Below are 25,815 nucleotides of genomic sequence, written 5' to 3' on the forward strand. Positions count from 1 at the left end.
TGTATCTTACCTTCTTGATGTCACTGTTGCTGCCACTCCTTGCCAGTAACAGACATCTATGCCAGTTTCTGGTTTTTGCAGGCACCTTTGCTAAATTGAGAAAAGGGGTGACTGTGTGACCAGCACAAATTAGGTCGCAATTTACCTCACTCTTCCTGATTGTGCAGTGCCCCATTCTGTCACCAGGAGGGACATCCACACAACAAAAAAGGAGGGCAGATTTTCCCCTCCTTTGTGCTGGTCGCATGGGAGCCTAATTCTGATGCCAGCAGAGGTGCCTGCTAAGATCAGGAATTTACACAGAGCTGGGTAGAAGCAACAGCATTGACATAACCATAATCCATCTTCTTTCCTTGCACTATAAGCACCGTGAAAGGGTGAAAGGGTGACGGTGTCATTGTCCTGTCTGGGAAGAGGACTGGTCTGAATCAGACCTGATCTCACTGTTCAGACATCTCCAAAGCTGTGGGAAACTCCGGAGTTGGCTAGAAATTCCAGAGTATCCTCTGACTTTGTACAAAGCGGAGGGGGGGGGGGTCAGTTTAAAGCAGTGTTTCTCAACCTTCCTAATGCTGCGGTCCCTTAATACAGTTCCTCATGTTGTGGTGACCCCCAATCCTAAAATTATTTTAGTTGCTAATTCATAACTGTAATTTTGCTACTGGTATGAATCATAATGTAAACATCTGATATGCAGGATGTATTTTCATTCACTAGACCACATTTGGCAAAAATACCTGATACGCCCAAATCTGAATACTAGTGGGGTTGGGGGGGATTGAGTTTGTCATTTGGGAGTTGTAGTTTCTGGGACTTATAGTTCACCTACAATCAAAGAGCATTCTGAACTCCATCAATGATGGAACTGAACCAAACTTGGCACACAGAACTCCCATGACCAACAGAAAATACATTGATTTTGAGTTTTGGAGTTGTAGTTCACTTACATCCAGAGAGCACTGTGGACTCAAGCAATGATGGATCTAGACCAAACTTGGCACGAATCCTCAATATGCCCAAATGTGAACATTGGTGGACTTTGGGGGAAAACCGACTTGATGTTTGGGAGCTGTAGTTGCTGGGATTTATAGTTCATGTACAATCAAAGAGCTTTCTGAAACCCACCAACGATAGAATTGGACCAAACCTCCCACATAAAACCCACATGAGCAACAGGAAATACTGTGTTTTCTGATGGTATTTCTGACACCCCCTCATGATCCCCCCAAGGGATCTTGGTCCCCAGGTTGAGAAACCCTGGTTTAAAGCAAAAATACCCAGGATACTCCTTTGAAATAACTGCATCATGAAGTCTTCCATCCAGAGTGTATCAGGGTTATTTTTTGTCAGTGTAGACAAGTCCTTAGTCTCTATTAATAGAGTGTTCACAAGCATACTCTTTTCTTTTTTTTTAGATTGGGAGCAAGCTAGGAGAATGTTTCTTGAGATGTTATCTGGTTGACTTGGGGAAATCTAACAAGATTTGTAAAGATACAAGGAAACAAGGCACTATAAATATCCTCAGGCATAATCTACATTTAGTGTTTAATTTCTTCTTCCATGGTAATATAGATTGTAGTCTGGGTTAGTTGTGAGCAAATCTAATTGGCTTGAGCAAATCTAACAGGATTTATACAGATACACAGAAACAAGGTTACATAAATATCTTCGGGCCTTATCTACAGTTTATCTGTAATTTCTTTTCCCATAGTAATATAGATTGTAGTCAGGGCTAAATTCCTCCAGAATACTAAGTCCTTCTGGTCATCCAGGCCCTAATAAAGTTTACCATTCCCCTGCCCCTCCGTGTGTAAGCTCTGGATCCACATCTTGCCAGAGAAAGAAATATGCTGTAAATACAACAACTGCTATTTTATTTAATGTATTTAAGGTATTTTTATACTGCCTTTTTTGAAACTCTCCATAGCTTCCAACACAAGCTTTACATATTCAACAATAATTTTTAAACCATTATTATAATAGTTATTAAGAGTCAGCAGTAACACCAAAAATAGGTCACATGTAGGCCAGTAAAAACAATAAAAAAATAAACAATTAAACTTAAAACCACAGCATTTATCTGGTAACACCCTTATTTGAGAGAAAGGAATCATAACCAAATAGGTCTGTTTCAAGGAGTGCAGTGGTGAAACCTCACATACCTCCAGAAGAATCAAGTTGTACAAATATGGAGCCACCAGCAAAAAGACGTTCCCCTTCATATCTGAAACTGCTTTTAACTGAGCCACTTAAACAGGGCCTGGGACATTGATCTAACAGTTTGGAAGGATGGTATAGGTCAAGGCTGCGGTCTTTAAATAACTTGCTTTTCATCAGAGATACCTCATATGTAGTCACTTTTGCTAAACTTCTGAGATATTTTATATTTGTGGTATTTTTTATGTCCCCAAAGCCTCTTTTGTCTTATGTCATATGACCTCGGGAACCGTTGCAAGCTTGGCAGAGAAGAATTTTTGTTTTGATTTAGGATTTTGTAAGAAATCTCTAGCTGGTCTACCTGCAACTTTTCTACCTTGTGTTCCTTTGTGTCATGCTACAGTGGCAGCTCCCCTGCCCACACAACATATATACCATGGAAATTTACTCATTTAAATAGAGTCCCATATAACTCTGAGGGTCTATTCACCTACAAATGTGTTTTATAACCTACAGATATTTTCTTAATACTAGTGCCTGTTTTAGTTTCATTAAGGGTTTGCTGCTCCCCTTTTTGGTCCTGACAGCTTATAGTCCTCAACATTATAATGTTATTTTTGAATACTGACTCCCCTTCCTTTTTTTTACCTTTTTGTTTTTCTTGGTTGCTTTGATCAGTTAGTCAAAAAATACCAGTGATCTATATTCACACCTACCTTTCTTTTATTATCTTGGCTTAAGCATAAATGCTTCTATTGAAATAAATCATCCTTGTAATTTGAAAAATATAAAACTTTGGTTTAAGTTACTTATTACAGGTAATAGCTGTTTGATGATTGAATATGAAACAAATGCTTGGCAGAATATTTAACTTGAATCTGAGCCAGAAAACAATAAAGTGCAACCTAATTCCTAAAAATGTCTGAGCTATAAACTTAACTGTCATGACATAGCCTGCATACTGTAATAACAGGCTGACAAGGCTAATAAAGTCTACATATTGCCATAGCATGTTGTAACAGGTCCATAATGTGTGTTGTCCTTCTTTCATATTGTGCAGCCCACACATCATCTTCCTTTCCCAGAGTACATTATTTGGAGGAAGCCATCTCTGTGGAACACGCTTGTGCCATGAAATTGCTCATTCCTGGTTTGGGTTGGCCATTGGGGCACGTGACTGGACAGAAGAATGGCTTAGTGAAGGATTTGCCACTCACCTGGAAGATGCTTTTTGGTCAGCAGCACAGCAGGTATGGTTAGAAAAGTCTCTTTCATATGGTCATACAAGATAGTCTTTAGGGAATCTGTTGGGAAATGAGAGCAAATATTCCATAGGTCCTAATTTAAAAGCATATCCATTGTTATGCTGCATCAGGCCAGAGGCTTATCTAATTACCACTTATCTCCACAGTTGTCATGGTCGTATGTCATGTAAAAAAATTAAAGCACAAGACAGTGGACAACCTCTATCTTACCAGTTATTGTTGAACTGCAACTGTATCCACAAACAATTAATCCCCCCTTTATACAACCTGGAAGGCAAAGTGGAAAAATCAGAGCTTTCTGTGAACATCAGAAATTGGATGATTGCATCTGAACAAGCCAAGATCATAAACTGGTTCAAACCTGGATTTGTTTTTCACCTATAAATCATGGCTTGTTTGCAAAGAGGAAAAAAAACATAGCTCTATGCTTGGATATTCCTTTCTTATCTTATATGCCTAAATACACTAAAGGTAGCAAATCGTACCTGATCTTGTAAGCTAAGCAGGGTCAACCCAGGTTAGTAGTTGGATTGGAGGCTACTAATGAATACCAGGTGCTATCGGCTATATTTTGGAGGAAAGAAATGGCAAAATCACATCTGAGTTTTCCTTCTCTGAGAAAACCCTATGAAATTTGTGGATTTGCCATAAATCAACAGGTGCCTTTAATACATACACACATACCCATACTCATATGAAGGGAGGTATATAGTGAGCATGAATGGACTGTGTGCGCCAACACACAGTTCTGGACCTCCATGAATATGTCAGTGTGATTGCACAGTAAAAGCCTTTTCCAAAACATCTATCCCTAGACTCTAGTAACTGAGCTATGTTGCCTTTGGACTTGAGAGCTGTGTTTGTAGCTGTCCCAAACTCCATTGATTTATCATTTGTTTGGCCATAAATTCAGTCATGATGATCTCTCACATATGGGAAGTGCATTAGACATAACTCAAAGGGAAATGTAACTGAAATAATATCTCTTATTTCTATTTGTTCTTCCTTTTATTTCTAACTTATTGGTAACTTTGTTGTTAATGCACTAATTGAACATCATGTATACCTGTATGTGAATCATAATAGGCATGAAATCTTCCTTACCACAGGCTGGAAATTAAGTGTTCACTTTTATGATCTCGTCACTCTGAGATGGGAAAGCAGGAGTGATCATCCTTTTAGTATATAAGAATCACCCCTCTTATATTGTGAGCAGTCCCATTTTGAGTTCTCCCTCCCCATCACACCCACACGGGGAAACCTAAGAGGTGGCAATACATTCATTTTATATTTATCACACGGTCAATATTACTTTTTTTAAATCAGGAGAAACAACAATATCCAAAAGTCAAAAGATCCCTTGCCTTGCTAAAAGCCTTTTACAATAAAGGAGACTGACCCCATATAATACAAGAGACAGTGCTCCAGGTTAAAATGTTTTCTTTCCATGGGATAAGATTGTTCTGCCCCAAAACCCATATGATACAAGAGATAGTGCTCCATGTTAAAGCCATTTCTTTCCATGGGATAATATTGTTCTGCCCCAAATCTTATATGATACAGGAGGCAGTGCTCCAGGTTAAAACCATTTATTTCCATGGGATAATACTGTTCTGCCCCAACCCCCATATGATATAAGAGATAGTGGTCCATGTTAAAACAGTTTCTTCTCATGGGATAATATTTTTCTGCACCAAACCCCATATGATACAAGAGACTGCTGACAGTTAGGCAATGAAAGAGGATGGGAAACAGGCAATGAAACAGGATGGTTCCTATCCTACCTGTTTTTCAGTTATAAACATGGGGGTAAAGAACAATAAGAGGTAGGCACTCTGTACATGATTGTTGATCTGTGTTCATTGTTCCTTTCTTTCAGGATATTTCTGCCTCTTTTCAATCACGGAACATGTAATGAGCTCCGTGCTTCTCCATGCTTGAAAAGAGGCTGAAGTGTTCTATAAGGGAGAAATGTCTCAATGTGATGAGCTAGATTCCCAGAGTCCCCTCCTTTCAGGACACTTCTGCCTCTTTTCAACCAAAGAGGGCTAAGCATGATAGCCAGAAGTAGTTTATCTCATGTGATGAGCTCAGTGTATCTCCATGCTTGAAACAAAGGCAGAAGTGTTCTACGATGGGGAAATTTCTCAATGTGATAAGGTGGCTAAGATGACAGATTGGTCTGTAATTCATTGTCAGAAATATCACTATATATATTCTTGCAGGTTGCGGAATCACCAAGTTATCAACAGGAAGACAGAATAGTTTAGGGCAAGACCCTCCCCCCCCCCCCCCCCCGCCTCATATCTTTTGGTTCTTTAGGTTGGGGTGAATAACAAAAATATAGTTTTCTGCCAAGAACAGTTGCTGAATAAAAAGAGGCAGTGTGGCATAGTCATTACAATCCTGGACAAGGACACTTAGGGTTGAGATCTTTGTTCAGCCATTTTCTAGATGCTTTAGGGTGACTGTGGTAACTTTCAACAGAAGTTTCAATAGGGTTCACTATTGTCCACACTTCTGTTCAGGAATGTATCTCTCACAGATAAAGGGCCATACTGTATTTAAAGTTATTTATTCTATCCCCAAACATTTGAATGCCAGCAGGACCCATTCACCATTCACATACATTCTTGTGAGATCTCCTCCAAGTTAACCCTCCATGCCTCATGAAGACATTTTCAGACATCCTATTCTTCAGAGCTTCTTGTTCTGTTCTCCTGCAATGCTGTTGATTCCCTTTCTCTTCTGGGTCCATAGTTTGAAGAGACAGGACTTCACAAGAAAGATGTAAAGAACACTTGCTGTTCCGTCAGCACTTGTTCTAAATAACAAGGGCTGCAGCCTTTAGTCAATTAGATGATTTGATCAAATTAAAAGTTGCTGTAATTAATCTGGGTGCAGATTTTTAAAATGTTTTGTTTATTCATAAGAGTTCCTGCATTCATTTCCCATTTTCTTTCATGTGGGAGGAATGTCTCCTTTGTGGTGATATCTATTGTGACTCATGTGCATCAATGAGTGTATACTTCACAATGCTTTTTGACTCATATGTAGAATTAAGTAATTAATGAATTGGCTACAATTTTTGTTTAATTAAGTGACTGCGCTATTAGGAATCTTCTTTGCACAGTGTTCTTTTCTGTGTGAAGCCTGACGCTTTAATCCAGGCATCTTCAAACTCTTTAAACAGAGGGCCAGTTCACAATCCATCAGATTGTGACAGGGGGCCATAGTTTGAAAAAAAAATGAATGAAATCCTATGTACATTGCACATATCTTATTTGTCGTGCAAAAAAAAAAACTCATGAAAGAACAATACAATATTTAAAATGAGGAACAACTTTAACCAACATAAACTTATCATAAACTTAATGGGAAGTGTGGGTCTGCTTTTGGCTGATGAGATAGTCAAGTTAATTACGATGATTGTTGTTGGGTACCTTCAAGTTGTTTCAGACTTAGGGTGACCTTAAGTCTGAAGTTTGCATCTAGCCCACAGGTCTTAGCTTGAGGACCCCTGCTTTAATCACTATCTTGAGTGGAGCAAAAGTAGAAGAAAAACAAATGTACTTTGAGGTAGGAATCATACAAACTTCTAGGTCTTGTAGTGCTACTAAAGGCATTCCACACTATATGATATGCTGGTTAAGACTTTGAGAACTTTTCGTCCAACAGTATGAGGAGGGTGTTCCCATTCTACATGGACACTGATTTTTTTTCTGTGCCTTTTTGACCTTGACATTCAACTTCATTTTTAAAGATGTAAGTCCCATTCCCCATGCCATTGAAAAGTTGCATAAGGGAGATCTTCCAGAGTGTCCTGAAGCCAAGCAATTCCCATGGGATAGCACTTTATTAGGTACACAGGGTTGCCACTGGAACTAAGGTGGTCTCATATAATTGTTCAGATGATGGCAGACTGCAGCGCTACCATTGTCACAATTGACTAGGCTGTTGGGACTTGCCGTTGAACAGTGTTTAAAGTAATATTACTTCAGTGCGTGAAGTGTTTCAATTGTAATAGTTTTATTAGACTATGCCATTCTATCCCCACTCTCTCTCTCTCTTTCTTAATATATATAGATATATACAGGCATAGTTATTAACATCATATAGTGCTGTTCTTGCTGACTGGTGTATTCCATAAAGATAATATAAGCTCATCAAACATAGGAGATGTACCAAATGCCAGGAGAGAAGATGAAGCCATCTTCTGCCGCTCTAGTTTGGCATAAAAGGCAACTACTGGCATTTTCCCCATTAAGAAGTTATGAAAAAGCAGTGTGAACTGCTAACAGTAAACTGCCCATTTGTCCCAAGCAGCTGCGGGCTGATGAAGCAAGAGAACGGCAGGATCTGAAGGCTTTGTTGCGCTGGCAGCGTCTTAGAGATGAGGTTCAAAACTCTGAGGAAGATCTGCAAGTGTTACGGTAAAGTTTGGACTATTTATTTTTTGCTATCTTTATTGTTACCCAACCTAGTCTATTGTCAAGTTCAGAAAAAGTATGTCCAAATCACCTGATTTAATTGCTGTGTCTTTCAGAGGGTTTGCTAAGGAGATGTACAAAGAGAAGGCTGAAACCAAGTTTGAGTCAGATGAGATGTTTTATGAATGGGGAGGAGAAGATGGGGAAAAAGAGCTAAGGCTGTCCATTCTCCTGTATGCGCCATTTAATTAATTTTAATTTCTGATTAAACATGCATAGGATGGAACTATACGTATTAAGCAACTTAAATCTTTCTTTAAAAAGAAAAGAAAAGATAAACAGTATTCTCAGACAAGGCATTTATCCTCCCATTCTTTAAGGCCTGAAACGTTAATTTAAGTGATTCATTATTGCTATTCAATATAGTCTTCAAAAAGTATTTCATTACCATTATTAAAAATAGTTATTCATTTCATTGCTTGTTCCAATTTATCACCATTTTATTACTTCAGTTACTTTAAAATCTATTTAATTGGTGAAAGACTATCATAAGAGGCAAAAAAAAGTCTAATGCAAATCCCTCTAAATATTTTGAAGAAGTAATTAGAAAGTGTTATTCATCTAAAAAAAAAAAGGATGACATATCTCTGTTTCCATTTACTTCAGTGGTGTTGACATGTACACCATTTTTGTTATAACAGCAACAAAAAATTAATTAAAAGGGGAAGCTACTGATGAAATGGGCATAAATACTATAAAACAGGAGATCTCATATTTTTTTTCAGTCCTGGATCCCTTTTTGAAGCAAAGGTCTCTTGTGGAGCCCCATAAATGTTTATATATTATATTATATATAATATATATATATCAGGCATGAGCCAGGCCCAGTGGCAGATAGATGGAGAGTGTTTGTGCTATCTATCTATCTATCTATCTATCTATCTATCAGAAGAACAATTTTAGCTAACATAAACTTAACAGTATTTCAGTGGAAGACCTCTCAGGCCACCCAACCCAACTCCTTTCTGCCATGCAGGAAACACAATCAAACCACCCCCAACAGATGACCATCCAGCCTTTGTAATTATAACAACAATAATAGCAGAAACCCCAGAGGAAGTGGGGAGCACAGGGAGCCCCTGAGCACCTCTCATGGAACCCCAAGGGTTCTCCAAAGCACAGTTTGAGAACTGCTACTCTAAAAAACATCGGATCATGCCTGATCTTGGAAGCTAAGTAAGGTTAGTTCTTGATGGAAATGAACATTCGATATCAGGTGCTGTGGTTTATATTTCAGAGGAAGAGACTGGCAAAACTACATCTGAGTATTCCTTGCCTAAGAAAACCTTATGAAATCCATGGGAGTCTCCATAAGTAGACACCCATATCCAAACAGTGCATTCACCATCACTCATTGTGGAGAGATATTGGTCCAGACAATGCCATCTTCTGTTTCACTTGTCCTCTTTATTATACATAAAAAATCATATATAGTGCCAAGTCTGTGAACACCCAAAGAGTCTTAAATTGATAAAAGCTTTTCTGATTGGATTAATCTCAGCCTACCTTATGCAACTCCATGCCCTATTTAACCAGAGCTTTATCTGCTTCCTGCATCTTATAGAGTGTGCCATGTCGCATTTATTCCATACCACCAGTTGAGACATACCAATTGAGAATACTTAAGCATGGGGGCTGATTTAAACCACATTTCAGCAAGGAAATTCCCTGGTTGGTTTTAATCATGTTTTTTTCTATTTTGGGTTGTTTAAAGTTCCTTTCTTATATGTGAATTTCTTTGGTTGGCCTAAGCATGTTAAAACACATTGTTTTCATTATTTTACAATTAAGTGCAGACTTGAAGCTAGATTTGGTACTACAGTCTATCTGTGTTTGCAGACAAAGCATTAACTATGAACTGCTATGTATGAAGTTGTAGAGCAGAATGGTTATTCCATTGTTAGATTTCCTTGTGTTTTATTGTTACATAAAATGTCTCCAGCTCTCCAATCCTGAGCACAGCTATGCATGGAATTTAATAAGACTAGCGTATAATGTTGTCCATATATTCATGGGTGCTCCTATGCGCAGATTGGCAACCTGATTCTCTAAATCCAGGGAGGGAATTGTGTGGGGGAAATCTAGGTGAACAGCAGAGTTATATATTCAAGTAATTATTTCCCGTTGTTGTATTCCTTATTCCGCATTGTATAGAGCTTGCTGAAGTATCCCAGCATATAAAAAAAATCAGGGGAAATTCTTGTATGTCATATGGTGAGCATCAACTTCACAAAGAAGATGCCAGAGAGCTCATGAGAGACCCTCCCCCCCTTTTCAGTGACAAAGCTAGGTTGGATATTAAAGAATTTTTGGGCCCAGGACCCAGAGGCTAAGACCCATTTCCCATTTTTTTATTTTTCTTTATATTTGTATCCTGCCCTTCTTCTAAAGAGTTTAACACAATGGAAAAACTTCCTTATGATGAAACAAACATCCAGTCACCTAGCACGGTATCATTCCCTTTGACTGGTAGCATGTGTTCTCCAGATTTTTAAGTGAAGCTATAAGAAGTTCCCTGGTATTGTTGTGTGGTCTCCCATCCAAAAACTGGACATAACCACATTTCACTCAACTTAACTTTCAGAATCAAAATCAAATGTGCTCAGAGGTCTCAACTTGTTTTGTTTGTAACAACAAAAACACAGACTCATTTCGGTTGGTTAGACTGAGAGATTTTGGCTAACCCTAGATCACCAAGCAAATTTTGTGAAAGTCCCATCCTTTGAGCTTCTCCTCTGCATCATATACTCACATAGTTTTGGTCTTCTTACAAGCGCTATTCATTCATTTTGGTTCATGTTAATTGTGTATTCAAGGTCAGACAAGCCATGCATTTGCGTGTGTGTCGCTTGACAATAGGTGCCGATGGAAGTGTCAGCCTTTATCGTGAGCTGCCATACAGCTGTAGCACAGTGAACACAGATGCTGATTGCCAAGATGGTTGAGTTGTTATTGTCTTTGTTCCCATAAAATATACATATATATTTGATAGTGAACATGGCTCGCTGCGATAGGAACCTTATCTGGACATTTGCTTTTCCCTAACGTAATTGCTGAGGAAATCACATCAGTCTTATGGTGCATTAATTCTACAACAGATTTTTAAGAAAAAGATGTACCTTTAGGTATACAATAAAATAAAATGTGACATTTATTTATTTCCAAGTATTTGACTCCCAGTCATCACAGCAGTTAACAATAAGGAGAAATTTAAAAAAGGAGAGGTGCATAATGCAAAATATAGTGAGCCAGTGTCACTCCATGCTAAAATCACAAACCTAAAAATAGCAAGTCTAGCCTGAGCAAATTAAATGGTCTTGGTACTGGAAACACATTAGGTGTAAGATGAACCTTCCTGGAAAGGGCATTCTAAAGGCTCCACTAGAAACACTTTCTTAGCTCACAATTTGTTTTACTTGCTTCTCCACACATCTATATTAGATTGAAAATGGCAGAGATATTCTTGGACTAGCATATGCCATATGATGTTGAATTAGTTGAGCCACCAGATCATCTATGACTTTAGAATTCACGCTGTCGTTCTGGGTTGTTTCCTCTTACCAAAAAACATTTTCAAGAAAAGGAAGCATGGTTAGAATGTATTCAGGTCCATTTGAGAGGAAGGTGGATGAAACCAGTGCCTTGGACCTCACACAAGTCAGATACCAGGTACAGTTTTGATGTGACAGAGAAGTTCTGGTCCATATTGTTATTTTAGGCAATATAAAAATGGATGAAAATTCCTTGTTGGGCTCATGAGAGTTTCAAAAGGGAGTTGTTCATACAACAGAGGTCTTTAAAGTAAAAAATGAAGACACATTATCTTTACTTGTTTGCATCTTGTGAAATATTCAATAGCAGCTTCTTATGGCTGTGCATAGAAACATAACAACATGGGGAGCTCTTATTCTGAATCTGAATGATGGTCCTTCTGGTCTAGTATTGTCAACTCTGATTAGTACCAGGAATCCAAAGTTTCTTTCCTGGTCCTTCCTGAAAATTTCCAATATTTGTTGGAGGTATCCCATCTAAGTACCAGGGTCAACTTTACTTCTAAAGATATGTTTATGATATGATTGGGTGTGCTCAGTGTGCTAGAGTGGTTATTTACAAGAAAGGAACTGGCAAAACCATCTCTAAGTATTCTTTGCCTTAGAAAACCCTTTTCTACTAAAGAAAAAAACCTGATTAAACAGACAGACTGGTTACTGATGGACAAATATGAAGAAATGAGAAAATTAAAGAATCATAAATAGAACTTTTATTAAGGGAATATAAAAAGAAGGAAGTTTTATTATGCTAAAATCAGGGTAATACAGAACATTATATAATAAATAATTTTGAAACTGCAAAGGATTGGAAGGAAGTCACCAGGATTTTTATTTTATTTTATTTTTTAAAAAATTATCTTTTTTTCCTTCTCTCTTTTTTTTAGCTTTTCTGTAGTATAGCTTGTCTGTTACTTTCATATCACTCTTGTTTTCTTACTCTCTTTGTATATTATTGTTCTCCCACTTTACATGTATAATTTTTTTTCTTTCCCATCTTATCCTTTTTCTTACCCTATCTATCTTTCTATCTTTCTATCTATCTATCTATCTATAAAATAAATTAATGGAACCATCATAAGTCAGCAGATAACTTGAAGGCCCATATTACCTGGTATGATGGTGCCGATAGAAAAGCATGATTGCTAATGTGTAAGCACAACTAGAGCTCACATTTCAAACTTCTAAAAGTGAAATATCAGGCAGAATTTGAATCAAACAGCATTAGGTTTTCATAGCATGAAGACTGGAAAAGAGCTGATTCAAAAATCCCCCATAGCTATTTTTGTGCGGAAAAAAGACTCCACTTGAACAGAAAGAAAATAAGGTTGCAAGTTTTTACTACATCACGCACACTCACAAATCTTTGATTTAAACATTTTTCAGAGTTTGGGTAACTGGACAATGTGTTTTCTTCCTTGATTTTATTTGGAAGGCTGAGTATATCAGGCTTTTTGTTTTCAGATATGGGAATGTTTTCTTTCGCATTCTTATAAAATTGGGAACTTAAGGGAAAAGAAAGCAGAATCCCATTTTCAGGCATATAGGGCATAAATGAAAAGAGTCTATTCATTTTTCCAGTTATACTCTGCCAGGTCTGCGTTCAGGTAAGAGCAGTCAAAATCTAGAGCTCTAGCCTTCCTTTCTTTTTTTCCTTCATCTATCGAGTCTCCATCTCTTCTCATTTCCCTTTTCCACTCATGTGACATACTGGCCTGTGTAGCATGTCTTAGCGAAATGCCATGTGATATGATGTCATGTCTGGGAGAAGAGTTAAGTAGCTTCACACTAGCTTAGAGTTGGCTACTAGTTTAACTACAGCTGTTTGTACAGCCATATATAAAGTTACATTACAAAACTGCACAACTGTAATATTCTTTCCCATGAACAAACTTACCTGAAGTATTAAACCTTTCAAAAATAGTCTCATTCTATCATCTTTATTAGATCCTTGCACAGTGAGTTTTTTTAAAAAAGAAAAATATTGATATATGCCTTTGTCCAGATTTTCAAATGTGAATTGTTTGTGCCCTTTTAGGCCTAACAAAGACAACACTGGCAAAGTGACGGAATCTGGAGCATCTGTAATTAAGCACGGCCTGAATGCGGAGAAAACCTTCATGCAGGTTCATTATCTGAAGGTCCGAATGCTGAAGTTTATGTTCTTCATATTGTAAAGCAATATTTTTCTCAGGAGATGTATAGTCCTGATATTAACCTTAAAACCCTAAATGGATTGGAGGCAGATAATTGAAAGATACTGGGATAATTTTCACCTATCTGAAACTTCTAGATTTCTGAGTTTAGCACATTCTTTTTTATATGCCACTAGGAATTATTAGATTAGTCTGTGTCTGGAGTAGGTTTCTATAGAGAACCTACCCCAAGAAAATATACAAATCCCATTTTTATTCCACATGGCATTTGAGTATCCTAACTAAATAATTTGTTTTCCATGTTGCTGTTAATTTTAACACTGCTCCCTTTTTGTTATTGTTGTTTTCTTTTTTCCATGTACAGTTTTTTAGTATATAGTAGTTTATCATTGATCGTGCTGTTAACTGTCCTGTACAGGCAGATACCCCAAAAGATAAACTAAAAACCTATTAAGTCAATGAGTACATAAATCATAAAATAATCTCTTGTTTGTCTTGGATGCTTATTCCAGGGCTACTTCCTTCTGCGGTTTTTGGCAGGAAAAGCTGGAGAAGCTGAGTATTTTGCCTTTTTAAGAAAGTTTGTATGGCGTTTTCATGGACAACTCATACTTTCTCAGGTATTCCTGCCCATTTCTTATTTTGTTACAGAAAAGCCATATTTGTTGAACAGATTAATACATAGACTTTAAAGATTTTAATTACAAATATGTGGGATCACTTGAGAATACAAACTGTGGTTATTAATTGCCATCATCTCAACTTTGATTTATGGCGCCTCTATGACTGAAAGACCATGGAGCTACCCTGTTTGCAACAGTCTTGCTCAGGTCTTGTAAAGTCAGGGTTGTGGCTTTCTTGACTGAGGGCTCTTTTGCACAATAAAATTATAGCACCATAATAATAATAAGAATCATCATCATCATCATCATCATCATCATCATCATCATCTTTATTTGTATACCATCCTCTCCCCCCAGAGGGACTCAGGGCAGTTTCCAACATGTAAGGCAAACATTCAAATACTGGAAAGAAACCATACAGACAATTACATCAAAATAATACATTTGATAATACATCACAGCCTAATAGACTTAATAGACAAAATAACAAAAACTAAAAACATCATAAAAATACAAAAAAATATGCTAAAACACATGAAAGATAAAATATTTAAAACCCATTTCTTTGTAACTCAATCAGTGGAGGTTCAACAAAACGAATGGCCACGGTTACTAAATGGATGTGGGCCAGCTATAAAAGGGCTGAGCATGGGATAGTGCAAATAGCAAATCATAAGGCCGGCAGTGTGGACAGAAGGTGAGGACAGAGTATTATCTGATTACCTGGGAACTGGGCCTAGGGACGAATCATTCTCAAAAACCTGCTGGAACATCCAGGTTTTCAAGTCCTTACAAAAGGACAGAATGGGGCCTGCCTGATCTTCCTGGGGAGGGAATTCCAAAGTCGGGGGGACACTAACGAGAAGGTCCTCTCCCTCATCACCATCAACCATGCTTCTGACGGTGGTGAAAACGAAAGGAGGACCTCCCCAGCAGATCTTAGAGCCCGCACTAGTTTATTTATTTATTTATTTATTTATTTACTTTGCTTATATACCGCTGTTCTCAGCCCGGGGGCGACTCACAGCAGTATACAACATAGGAAGAACAAAATTCAAGACACAGTATAAAATAATTCACAATCCAGCATTATACAAAAAAACATCGTCATTACTACGAAAGCCATTCAGCGTCGTCTCATCGTCCAAACCACAATCCAGTATCATTTTCCGTTGTTCCATTCCTATAGTCATTACCAACTTCTTGTTCGAACACCTTCTTGAACAACCAAGTCTTTAATTTCCTTTCTCTCAGGTGGATTAGTTCATAGGGGGAAATGCGATTACCAAGATTGGCAGCCAGTGGGGCTGCTTTAATAGGGGCATCGTGCGTTCCCTATAGCTTCGGTTAAAAGCCTGGCTGAAGACCTTTGTACCAATTGCAGTTTCTGGGCTGTCTTCAAAGGCAACCCCACATAGAGTGCATTGCAATGATCCAATCTGAATGTAACCAAGGTATGGACCACTGTGGCCAAGTCCGACTTCTTGAGTAACGGTCGCAGCTGGTGCACAAGCTTTAACTGTGCATAGGCCCTCCCAGCCACTGCCGACATCAAGTGTCAGTAGTGAATCCAGGAGGACCCCCAAACTGCGGACTTGTGTCCTCGGGGAATGTAACCCTATCAAGCACAGGTTGCCACCTAATACTCTGATCAGCCTCACAACTGACCAGGAGGAACTCTGTCTTGTCTGATTAAGATTCAGTTTGTTAGTCCTCATCCAGTCCATCATGGCTGTCAGTTTCAGGATCTGGGTGGTTTCCTCGGAATTCGGTGGAAAGGAGTAATAGACTTTGCTTTAACCCCACGCCTAAATCCTATGGGATTCTGGGGGTTTTAGTTTGGTGAGGTCTTAAATCTCTCAGGTGGATTTGAAATGCCCCTTTCTAAGCTGCAGTTTGAAATATGAAATTATTATCCATCTGTAATAATTATCTTACATTTTTCATCCTTTCCTCTACCTTATCATGGTCTTTTCTAATATGTCATGTCTTCTTATGGTATAGCCAAAATATAATAGTCTTAGTTTATCTTGAAATTTAGGGAGAGTACAGGCTTAATTTGCTGTTGGAGCTGACTTTTTGTCAGCTCATGGTATCCACAGTATTACAATTCAAATGAGTAGGCGTTCTTCCTATCAGCATCCTTCACTATCCAACCATACAGAGAAATAAGAAATATTGTGGCCGTGTATATCAACCAAAGTGACCCAGAGGTAAAAACATTTTTCTTCTGAGGATAGTTTAGAGCAGCCATGGGCAAATTTCAACCCCTCCAGGTGTTTTGGATGTTAACTCCCAGACATCCTAGACAGCTTACCAGTTGAAGTCCAAAATACCTGGAGGACCAAAGTTTGCCCATGCATGGTTTAAGGTGTTTGGAGCTCTCTAGTTTAATTAAACTAATAGGGGACATTGTAGAGATTTATCCAATTGTGCATGTTGAGAGAATATAAGGTATAGGTATTATTTCACCTCTTTATCTTGAAGAACTGAAACTGAGAACTACTCAGTTGTACTGAGAGGTACAGCTCTTATCAGTTTTTAGTAGCTGTGGGAATTAAGCTGCAGTAAAGTATTGCAGTGTATTCGGTTCAGAGTTCCAGCTAAGCATACCCTTCTCTAGGATTCTGTAAACAGCATGCAGGCACACAGGGCAATTTAACTCCTGTTTTTTGTTTTCTTTTCTAGCTAAGGTTCAGCATTCCTTGGCTCTTAGAACTCACTCAGCATGTTCAGCAGGCTCCCCCCTCTCCTCCTCTCCCAATTTTGGCTTTTATGTTTTCTATTTTCACATACATTGAAGTTTCCTATTAATTATTCTAATACTACTCTTTCATTTTCCAGTGGGTCTGAACCTGTTGGTGTTCAACCAGCTGGGCTCACTACTAGGGGGAATGATAGCTAATTTTATCCTCCAGGTTCACAGCCATTATTAATCTGTATTTCTGGTGTGAACGTGGGAGCAAAGAGAATGGGAATCCTTCCAAACTGAAGTCTTCTCATGCCAGCAACTGAAAGGCAAATGTAGTTCTGCTGTTCTTGATTCTTTCCTCTGAAACATAAGGCTGGGTGCTGAACTATGGGTTGAATGTGAAGACCACAGCTTTATTACATATTAAAACATCACAAATAGTAACCAATGGTAGGAGAAGTAGGGAAGGACACAGAGTTGGCCCTCTGTAGCCACAGGGTCTGCATCCACAGATCCAACCAACCATATTTGAACAAAATTTCCAAAATCAATCCTTGGTTTTTCCATGCACCAGGCACAATGCTGATGTATAGTCAAAGACTGCTATAATCTTCCACTATTTCACTGATCCTCACACTTTTTCTGGCACTCCTTTAAGTTGTTCATTATTTTTATATAAGGAATGCCATTTTACTGCACCATGGTTCATAATGGGTCTTGAGAATCCCTGGATTTTGGAACTGAATTCCAGTGCTACTGAGGGCCCAAGCAGGACAGGAAACAACTGAGGTCAAGTAGGCCCCCAGCAAGGCTTCTTAATGTACAACCAGTCTCCAAGTTACAAACATCCGACTTAGAAATGACTCATAGTTAAGAACAGGGGTGAAACAGCAGGAAGTGAGAGAAATCTACCCCTCAGAAGAAAATACACTCCTGGAAAAGTCATTATGGACAAAAGGTGTCTCCACTGAAGCATTAGCACCCACCCTTATTTCCACAACAAGCCAATTTTTTCAAAATTCAGTTATCACAGAGACAGGCAGTCTTCTGAACAGGGGCAGCAAAACAAACACCACATTAACCCTTCGATATGCGACCCAAAGTATGTGCGCACGTGCACGCACACGCACGCACGCACACACACACACAAAAACACCTATATATGAGGCTGGGGTTACACTTTAAAAGTGTGGCTGTTCTGACTTACATACAAATTTAACTTAAGAGCCAGCCTACAGAACCTAGCTTGTTTGTAACTTGGAGACTGCCTGTTTGCCGATCTGTGGGTCAAACCATCATTACCAAAGCTTGTAGTGATAGTGTTAAGATTTTCTTGTGATTCAATCATAAGTATATTTACTTGAAAGTATGTTTTACTGAATTTGGTATGACTTGTTTTCTACTAAATATTGTTTGGATTGGAGTCTTCTGAAGAAAAGAACATTATAGTGCCTAGTTATGCAGACAAAGCAGCAAAATGCATTATTTTGGTTACATAAAAAGTGCTGGCTAGGAAAGGGAGTTTTGATTTGTTTCAGTTAGATCTGCTAGCCTGATATTAAATCAATTTGGTTAGCAAATTATATAAATATTACAAAATGTTGGAAGATCTCAGCTCATGAGGTTATTAGTCATCATAGTCAGATCATGTTACAATGAAGTTGCTAATCCACTAGTCATTTTCTCTTGTTGCCCCAGCCGCCTGTTGTGAAATGTGGGTTTATAAACCATCCAGCTGTTCTTTGACCAGATGAAACTTTTCATTCCTTCCATTTCAGAGGCAAATGTTTGTAAATGAGACACTGAAATTGGTCATCTATTTTTTTTAGGTATTCGGATGTCAAGGGAGAGAGAGATGCGACTTAGTTTTATGCAAGCGTTCTCACAGTTTCAAAGTTTTGCTTAATAGGAATGGGGTTTTGTTCCCTATGATCCTGATGTCTCGGGTTCTCATTAGTTTCATTCGTGATGGGTATTAAAACGATAAAGAGATGACTTGAAGGGCACCAGAGAGAGTGTGGTGTATTGGGTTGTGTGTTGGGCTAGGACTCTGGAGACCAGGATTTGAATCCCTGCTCAGCCATGGAAACCAACTTGGTGACCTTGGGCAAGTCACACGCTGATTTGTTCAGAAGAGGTTTGCTAATGGGAAACCTCTTCTGAAGAAATCTTGCAAAAAAAACAAAACCATGATTGGTAAATGACTTGAAGGCACACAACAACAACAATTCAACTCTTTCTCCTGCCTCACGTTCAAGACTAACATCCATCCAGCCAAATGTTTTGCAGAATAGGTTGCATTCATAAGCTTTTGATTACTGACGTTCTCAGACAGTAGGACAGAAGCAAACTTTGTTTTATAATTATGTGGTTTATGTATCTGGGTCTGAGAGTGCCTGCAGTTTTTGTAGTAAGGTATTCTTCCACAAGGACAAATTGGAAGCTCAAGATGAGCAAAGCATAAAGGCATATGTTGATGGGCCTTCTATCAGAAATGTATAGCATGGCAAGCAGGGTTACACTGAATTGTGTAACTTACAGTGAATTGTCTGCACTTACCTTTGTCGTGATTAGAATCAGCACTAAAGCCTGGATAATATTTTTATGCTTACCTTTAATTTTTGGAAATTATTATTAAGAAAAATGTATACCCAACCCATATCTTCCCTTCTACACATCTCCACTCAGAATTGTTTGGTTTTGCCCAAGGGCTACTGTTGTCGATTCTAGCACATTCTGAACTTCTCATAAAAAGATTCTGAAAAGAGATTGGAGATTGTTATTACATATTACCTTATTATTTATATACCGTATATACTCAAGTACGAGGGGTATTTTTTAAGTGAGGTCCGTTTGAACATAAGTACACAACGTAAGTTTATTTCAAAAAAGTAAATTTATTTTCAGAAAGTACATACTTCACTCTATTTTTCGACATAGTTGCCAAGTTTGTTCAAACACTTATCATACCTCTGAACCAATTTTAAAATACCCTCTTCACAAATCCTCACTTCAACTGAAGCCACCAAATGGTCTGTAATCAAAGAAGGGTGACCGGAGCGGTCCTTATCATGGACGTTGTCATGGCCATCTTTGAATTGTTGTACCCACTTACGCACTTTGCTTTCACTCATAACAGTATCACCGTACACTTCACAAATCTGTCGACGAATTTGTGCAGCAGGCAGGTTCCTTGCTGACAAAAACCGTATCACTGAGCGAACCTCACATGCGGCGGGTGAGTTGATAGTCTTAAACATTTTTAAAGCACAGAACAGAACCGTACAGGTTAGCTACAGAGCGGAAACTGAGCACAGTTGTTCCTGAGGCATGCCAGTACACGACGCACACGCTTGTTGTGGTACGTGCGCGAACTACTAGTCTACTAGTGTCTACAACAAAACGGACCTTACTTAAAAAATACCCCTCGTATAAGCCAGGTTTTTCAGCACATTTTTTAGGTTGACAAAGCCCCCCTCAGCTTATATTCAGGTCAGCTTATACTCGAGTATATAGGTAATTTTATTGGTATCTATTTTTATTTTTATTTTTAAAATTTACCAGTAGCTGCTGCATTTCCCACCCTTGGCTTATACTCGAGTCAATAAGTTTTTCCATTTTTTTGCTGTAAAATTAGGTTCCTCAGCTTATATTCACGTTGGCTTATACTCAAGTATATATGTACTTTTATATAGAATATACATGAGCACATTCTCAAACAATTTGTGCATATGGAGCCCCCGGTGATGCAGTGGGTTAAACCCTTGTGCCGACAGGACTGCAGACCGATAGGTCAGAGGTTCGAATCCAGGGAGAACGCAGATGAGCTCCCTCTGTGAGTTCCAACTCAGTGTGTGGGGACATGAGAGAAGCCTTCCACAAGGATGGTAAAACATCAAAAACATCCTGGCTTCCCCTGGGCAATGTCCTTGCAGACTGCCAATTCTCTCACACCAGAAACAACTTGAAGTTTCTCAAGTCACTCCTGAAACGAAATAAAAAATGTAAGCCGACCCAAATTCACACGCAATTTGTGTTGGAAACTCAGATTTTTATGTGTTTCCTAGCATAGGATGGATCTACACTAACCATATACTATAGTTTCGAACTGCATTATATGGCAGTGTAGATCCAGCCATAAATAGGAATAAGAATCTTTAAATGAATGTGAGATGTAGAGTAAATACAAGTATTGAAAGATTTAAATGTTTAATATTCATCTAGACTGTAAAATATAATGCGATGGATTCCCAGGATTTAAAAGTATGAAGAAGAGATTATAACCTCTAAAGTATAAATAATTGCTTATATTCTGAATACTAGCCTTGTTTCTAGTGGCATTTTTAGTATTTTTCCTAGATCTGAGCCACAGGTGCAAGGAAATGACTTCACATGTGAAACATTAATCAGTTTGCTTTCCCCCCTTCATTTTGACTGCATGGTCGGTATGTTTTTAATAGTAGTTTTTGTTTATTTTAGTTGAGTAGTAAGAAAGTCTGGAATTTTAGGACAGGAGTTTTTTAAAGCCCGTTCTGGTTTCTGTGAGAGAAGCCATTGAATAACACTTTTTGCTGAAATTTGTGTAATGAATGGAGTGTTGGTAACTATAAATAAATAGAAATGAGTATGAGTTGCTGATTCCACTAGAGCATTTAAAGGCTGATGTTTAGTTTGGTGATGAAAAATGAATACCTTGGGGATCAAATACTTTGCAGATTCTAATTTTCTTTTTTGTAACATCTGCTTAAATGAGTAAATAGCTGTAATAGTGAGTCACTTGTTGACACTGGGATTTTTGATATCGTGTAATTAGTTCAGTGCTCCTAACAAAGATACCAAAATATTTTAATGAATAGTTTCATTTTTGCTTATCTTCATTTCCATGTAAACTATTTGCTAAGAATCCAATTTTCATAATTGTGATATAGTAAAATTGGGCTCGTCTGCATGGGCTTAATTACCCTATTCACCCTATAGCCATTCCTGGATGTCCCCGTAAATTTCCAGAACTTCTTTATTTTGGGGGAAACTAGCTCAACCTGGTTTGACCCCACAGTAAAATAAGCTGGGAGATACTCCGAAGTTTGACTGAAACTCCGAAGTACCCTATGGTTTAGGCACAGTGTGGACAGCAGGGCCAAGTCCCATGTGGACTGATCCACTGTCCACATGGGGCACCATTCCCATTTCTATGCACTCATTAGGGAAAAGAGAATGGGTTGAACCCATGTTGTCACTGCCTGAGAGCTGCGGAGATTTTTGTGAGCTCCCTGGCGATTGAGAGCACCCCTTACTGGCATCAGCAGAAGCAGCCACATGACCAGCAAGAAGGACGGGGATTGTCAAGGTTTCCAGAAGCTCCCTCCTCTGCCAAAATCACATAAAAAACCCTAAGCAAAGAAACGAAGAAAGCCTTGAATCCCACTCTAGCCCCATTGACGCCCAGTCTAGGAAAAAGGCATGGTATCAATTCAACAAATAAAATGAAATGAAAATCCCAAATTGTCCACTGAAGACAATGGTGACAGTCCAGCTGGGCTAAAGTAGTCCAAGGTGGCTACACAATATGTGGTGGGTTGGCAAAGGGATTGTGTAGCCACCTCTGGGGAAGTTCTGCTCTAGACTGGTTCTGCAATGAGCGACCAGGTACATAAACCCAATACATTTATATTTGTTGAAAGTATAGGTCAGGGGTCCTCAAACTAAGGTCAATTACCCAGCCCTCACTCAGGGTCAACCTAAGACTGAAACGACTTGAAAGCCCACAACAACAACAACAACAACAACAATCCTATCTTATTAGCAAAAAGCAGGCCCACACTTTCCATTGAAATACTAATAAGTTTATATTTGTTAAAATTGTTCTTCATTTTAATTATTGTATTGTTTTTAAGTGTTTTTGCACTACAAATAAGATATGTGCAATGTGCATAAGAATTAATTCATGTTTTTTTTTAAATTATAATCCGGCCTTCCAACAGTTTGAGGGACTGTGACCTGGCCCTCTGTTTAAAAGGTTTGAGGACCCCTGGTATAGGTAGTAAATTTTGGTCCATTTCACTGAAATCAAAAACACCTGCAGAATGGAGGGATTTTTTTTCTCACATGATTCAAAAATTCACCAGGAGGAATAATTTACTTCATTATATTATTACTTTTGCACACCATTTTGACAACACGGGATTAATATTATGTGGGTGGCTTGGATTGATCTTTACTGTCGAAGGCTTTCATGGCTGGAATCACTGGGTTGTTGTGTGTTTTCTGGGCTGTATGACCATGTTCCAGAAGAATTTTCTTCTGATGTTTTACCTGCATCTATGGCAGGCATCCTCAGAGGTTGTAAGGTCTCAAAACCTCTAAGGATGCCTGCCATAGATGCAGGTGAAACGTCAGGAGAGAATGCCTCTGGAACATGCCTATACAGCCTGGAAAACACACAACAACCCAGACCTTTACTGTATTCCAGTGTAGAGATTATTCATGTGTCTGCCAACAGAAAGGTTTATTCTAGGACTTGGTCTGGGGTATAAAAAATGGTGAGGGAAAATAACTTTTACATATTTCGCCTCAGCTAAATGGGGGGAAAGAGGATGCTTGCAAAATTTGGAGCAGCATTACTGAGATTAATTTTGGCAGTATGAAATCCGCCCTAATAATCAGTCCTGTCTGAATTTTTTTATTAGAAATTCAGTAATAAAATGAATATGATTACATTTCAGCTGTAAGCCAATTCCAAATTTCTATTTGCAGAGCAAAGCACAGCAACTTATTATCTGAGGATTTTCTTGTCCCCCAGATTTTAAGAAATCGTTGTTCTAAGGGCTTGGAATCTATAAAAAAAAAGGCAGGGAACCACACATAACCTAAAAGCTGCACTACCTCACCCCTGAGATCAGAGAAGGTATGGCTCTTAATGATTAGGTTTGCCAGACTTAAAGAACAAGTTTACCTTTTACGTCTTAATGTGTTGTTGTGTGTGCACATTCAAGTCATTTCCAACTTATGACAACCCTGCTACAGGGTTTTATTGGCAGAGGAGGTTTGCCATTGCCTTCTTCTAATGTTTGGGGGAATGTGACTTGCCCAAGGCAACCCAACAGACTCTACATGTCTCAGGAGTCAACATCCAACACTCAAACCATTATGCCATGTTGATTCATATCTTAATGTACCCCTTTATTTCATCCCTTTGATGTGAAACAGCCACTCATTCCTTTGGGGAAAGTGGCCCACCATATTTGGGGACTGTATTGCACTGAAAACATAACCATCCTTTATCTGCACCCATTCACAATATATAAGCACACCCTGGACCAAGCATTTTGGCAAAATAATGCAGTGGCAGACCTTTTGCTATTGTAATGTTAAGAAATACAGTTACAGCACTGTAAAATAATTATACAGAACAGTTGGGTACACAGTGGGAAAATAGCTTCCTAATAAAATGGAATAGGAATTAGGTTTGTCAGGTTATTTCCCTTCATTCTGGCTAGTGCAATACAGGTATTTCACACTCATAACTTTGGTATTGTTCTTCTATCTGTATACTTTAGCATACTGACTTTGGGCAGGTATATAAAACCTTACAGAGTGAAATGCTCCTTTTCAGGGTTAGAACCAGCTATCTATACCTCCTTGAAGATACCCTTCTATTCCAACTTTTCGCAAATTGCCCATCAAACAAGTCAATATTCTGTAGCTACTGAGTATACATTGTCATCACTGGGTTTTTTGGCATTTCAATTTGATTTGATATGTTGGATTTATACCCTACCTTTCTCTAGACTGAGATTACCTGACTAGCTTTTCCTGCTCCTTGCCTTGGGTCTCTTATGTGATTTTGGTGGGGGAATATCTGCTAACCATGACTCTCACTATATCAAACCTTTTGTAAAGGCAAAACTGTATTTGAAATGTAGATAAAGTCTCACTTCTGACTGTTGAGAAAAGAATTTATGAAGATAAGCACGTGCTTTTGGCCCTTCCACACAGTCATATAACCCAGAATACCAAGGCAGATAATCCACAATATCTTCTTTGAACTGGATTATCTGAGTTAACACGGCCATATAATCCAGTTCAATGTGGATTTTATACAGCTGTGTGGAAGAGGCCTAAGTCTTTTGTGGCTTTATCCAGTCTTTTTAATCCTTTAGTTGTAACTGTATTTTGATATAGTACAACCCCATGCATTCATGGGACTAGTATCTGTGATTTCATTTATTCATATCTGACAAAATACACCCTCTCTCTGCATTTTCTAGGTCCTCCAGTATGACTCTATGATTTTCTTGGATCAAAAGAGAATTAATTACTATCCCTAGTTTCACATATCCACACAAAGTCCAGGAAAGTAGCCTCTGTTGATACGGGGTTTAGGCAGAATAATAATGTTCTGTAATTTGGGGATGGCAAGATATCAAACCTTGCAACTGTCCTGATTTTGCAGAGGAAGTTCTGATTAATCTTGTACAGTCTTACTTTTTCATCTGCTTTTAAAATGTCCCAGTTTCTCTTGTCTTCTTTCATTTTCCCTTTTGTCCTCATCTTATTTGAGACTTTGCAAACAGAGATCAAAATACAAAAATAGTTTAGTGTTCAGTTAACTAAGCAGGAGAGAATGGAGACATGATGGTGGAATTTGGCCACAGAATCAGGGAAAGACAAACTGTGACTCTACCAGCAGTTCATTTTTCATAAATAACTCATGCCCTCTTGATCACACTCTGATGTTAATTGATCATAAATTTCCCAAATATTATTTCTTGAATGTAAGCTTATCAATGACATTCCTACTTTGTAACTTATCATGAAAAATCAAGTAAACAATTTCAAAATATTGTTGTGTACAGGCAGTCCCAGAGTTACACACATTCAATTT

General features: G+C 38.4%; 1 protein-coding gene across 6 annotated transcripts in view; it reads left to right on the forward strand.

Annotated features, from left to right (window-relative positions):
• AOPEP (aminopeptidase O (putative)) overlaps window positions 1–25,815 on the forward strand; it is a 243,125-nt gene that overhangs the window by 77,046 nt on the left and 140,264 nt on the right. For 5 of the 6 annotated variants that reach the window (XR_010909318.1, XM_060762070.2, XM_060762071.2 and 2 more), the window contains 4 exons: window positions 3,218–3,407; window positions 7,746–7,855; window positions 13,499–13,601; window positions 14,129–14,236. Coding sequence is in view for 5 of the 6 variants with exons in the window: in XM_060762070.2 (XP_060618053.2) it covers window positions 3,218–3,407; window positions 7,746–7,855; window positions 13,499–13,601; window positions 14,129–14,236 (511 nt within the window). In the remaining variant the exon portion in view is untranslated. The remainder of the gene's footprint in view (window positions 1–3,217; window positions 3,408–7,745; window positions 7,856–13,498; window positions 13,602–14,128; window positions 14,237–25,815) is intronic. The other variant, XM_060762073.2, reaches the window with a different exon arrangement.

Source organism: Anolis sagrei, chromosome 2 (genome assembly GCF_037176765.1).
Source record: "Anolis sagrei isolate rAnoSag1 chromosome 2, rAnoSag1.mat, whole genome shotgun sequence".
Lineage (NCBI taxonomy): Eukaryota > Metazoa > Chordata > Lepidosauria > Squamata > Dactyloidae > Anolis > Anolis sagrei.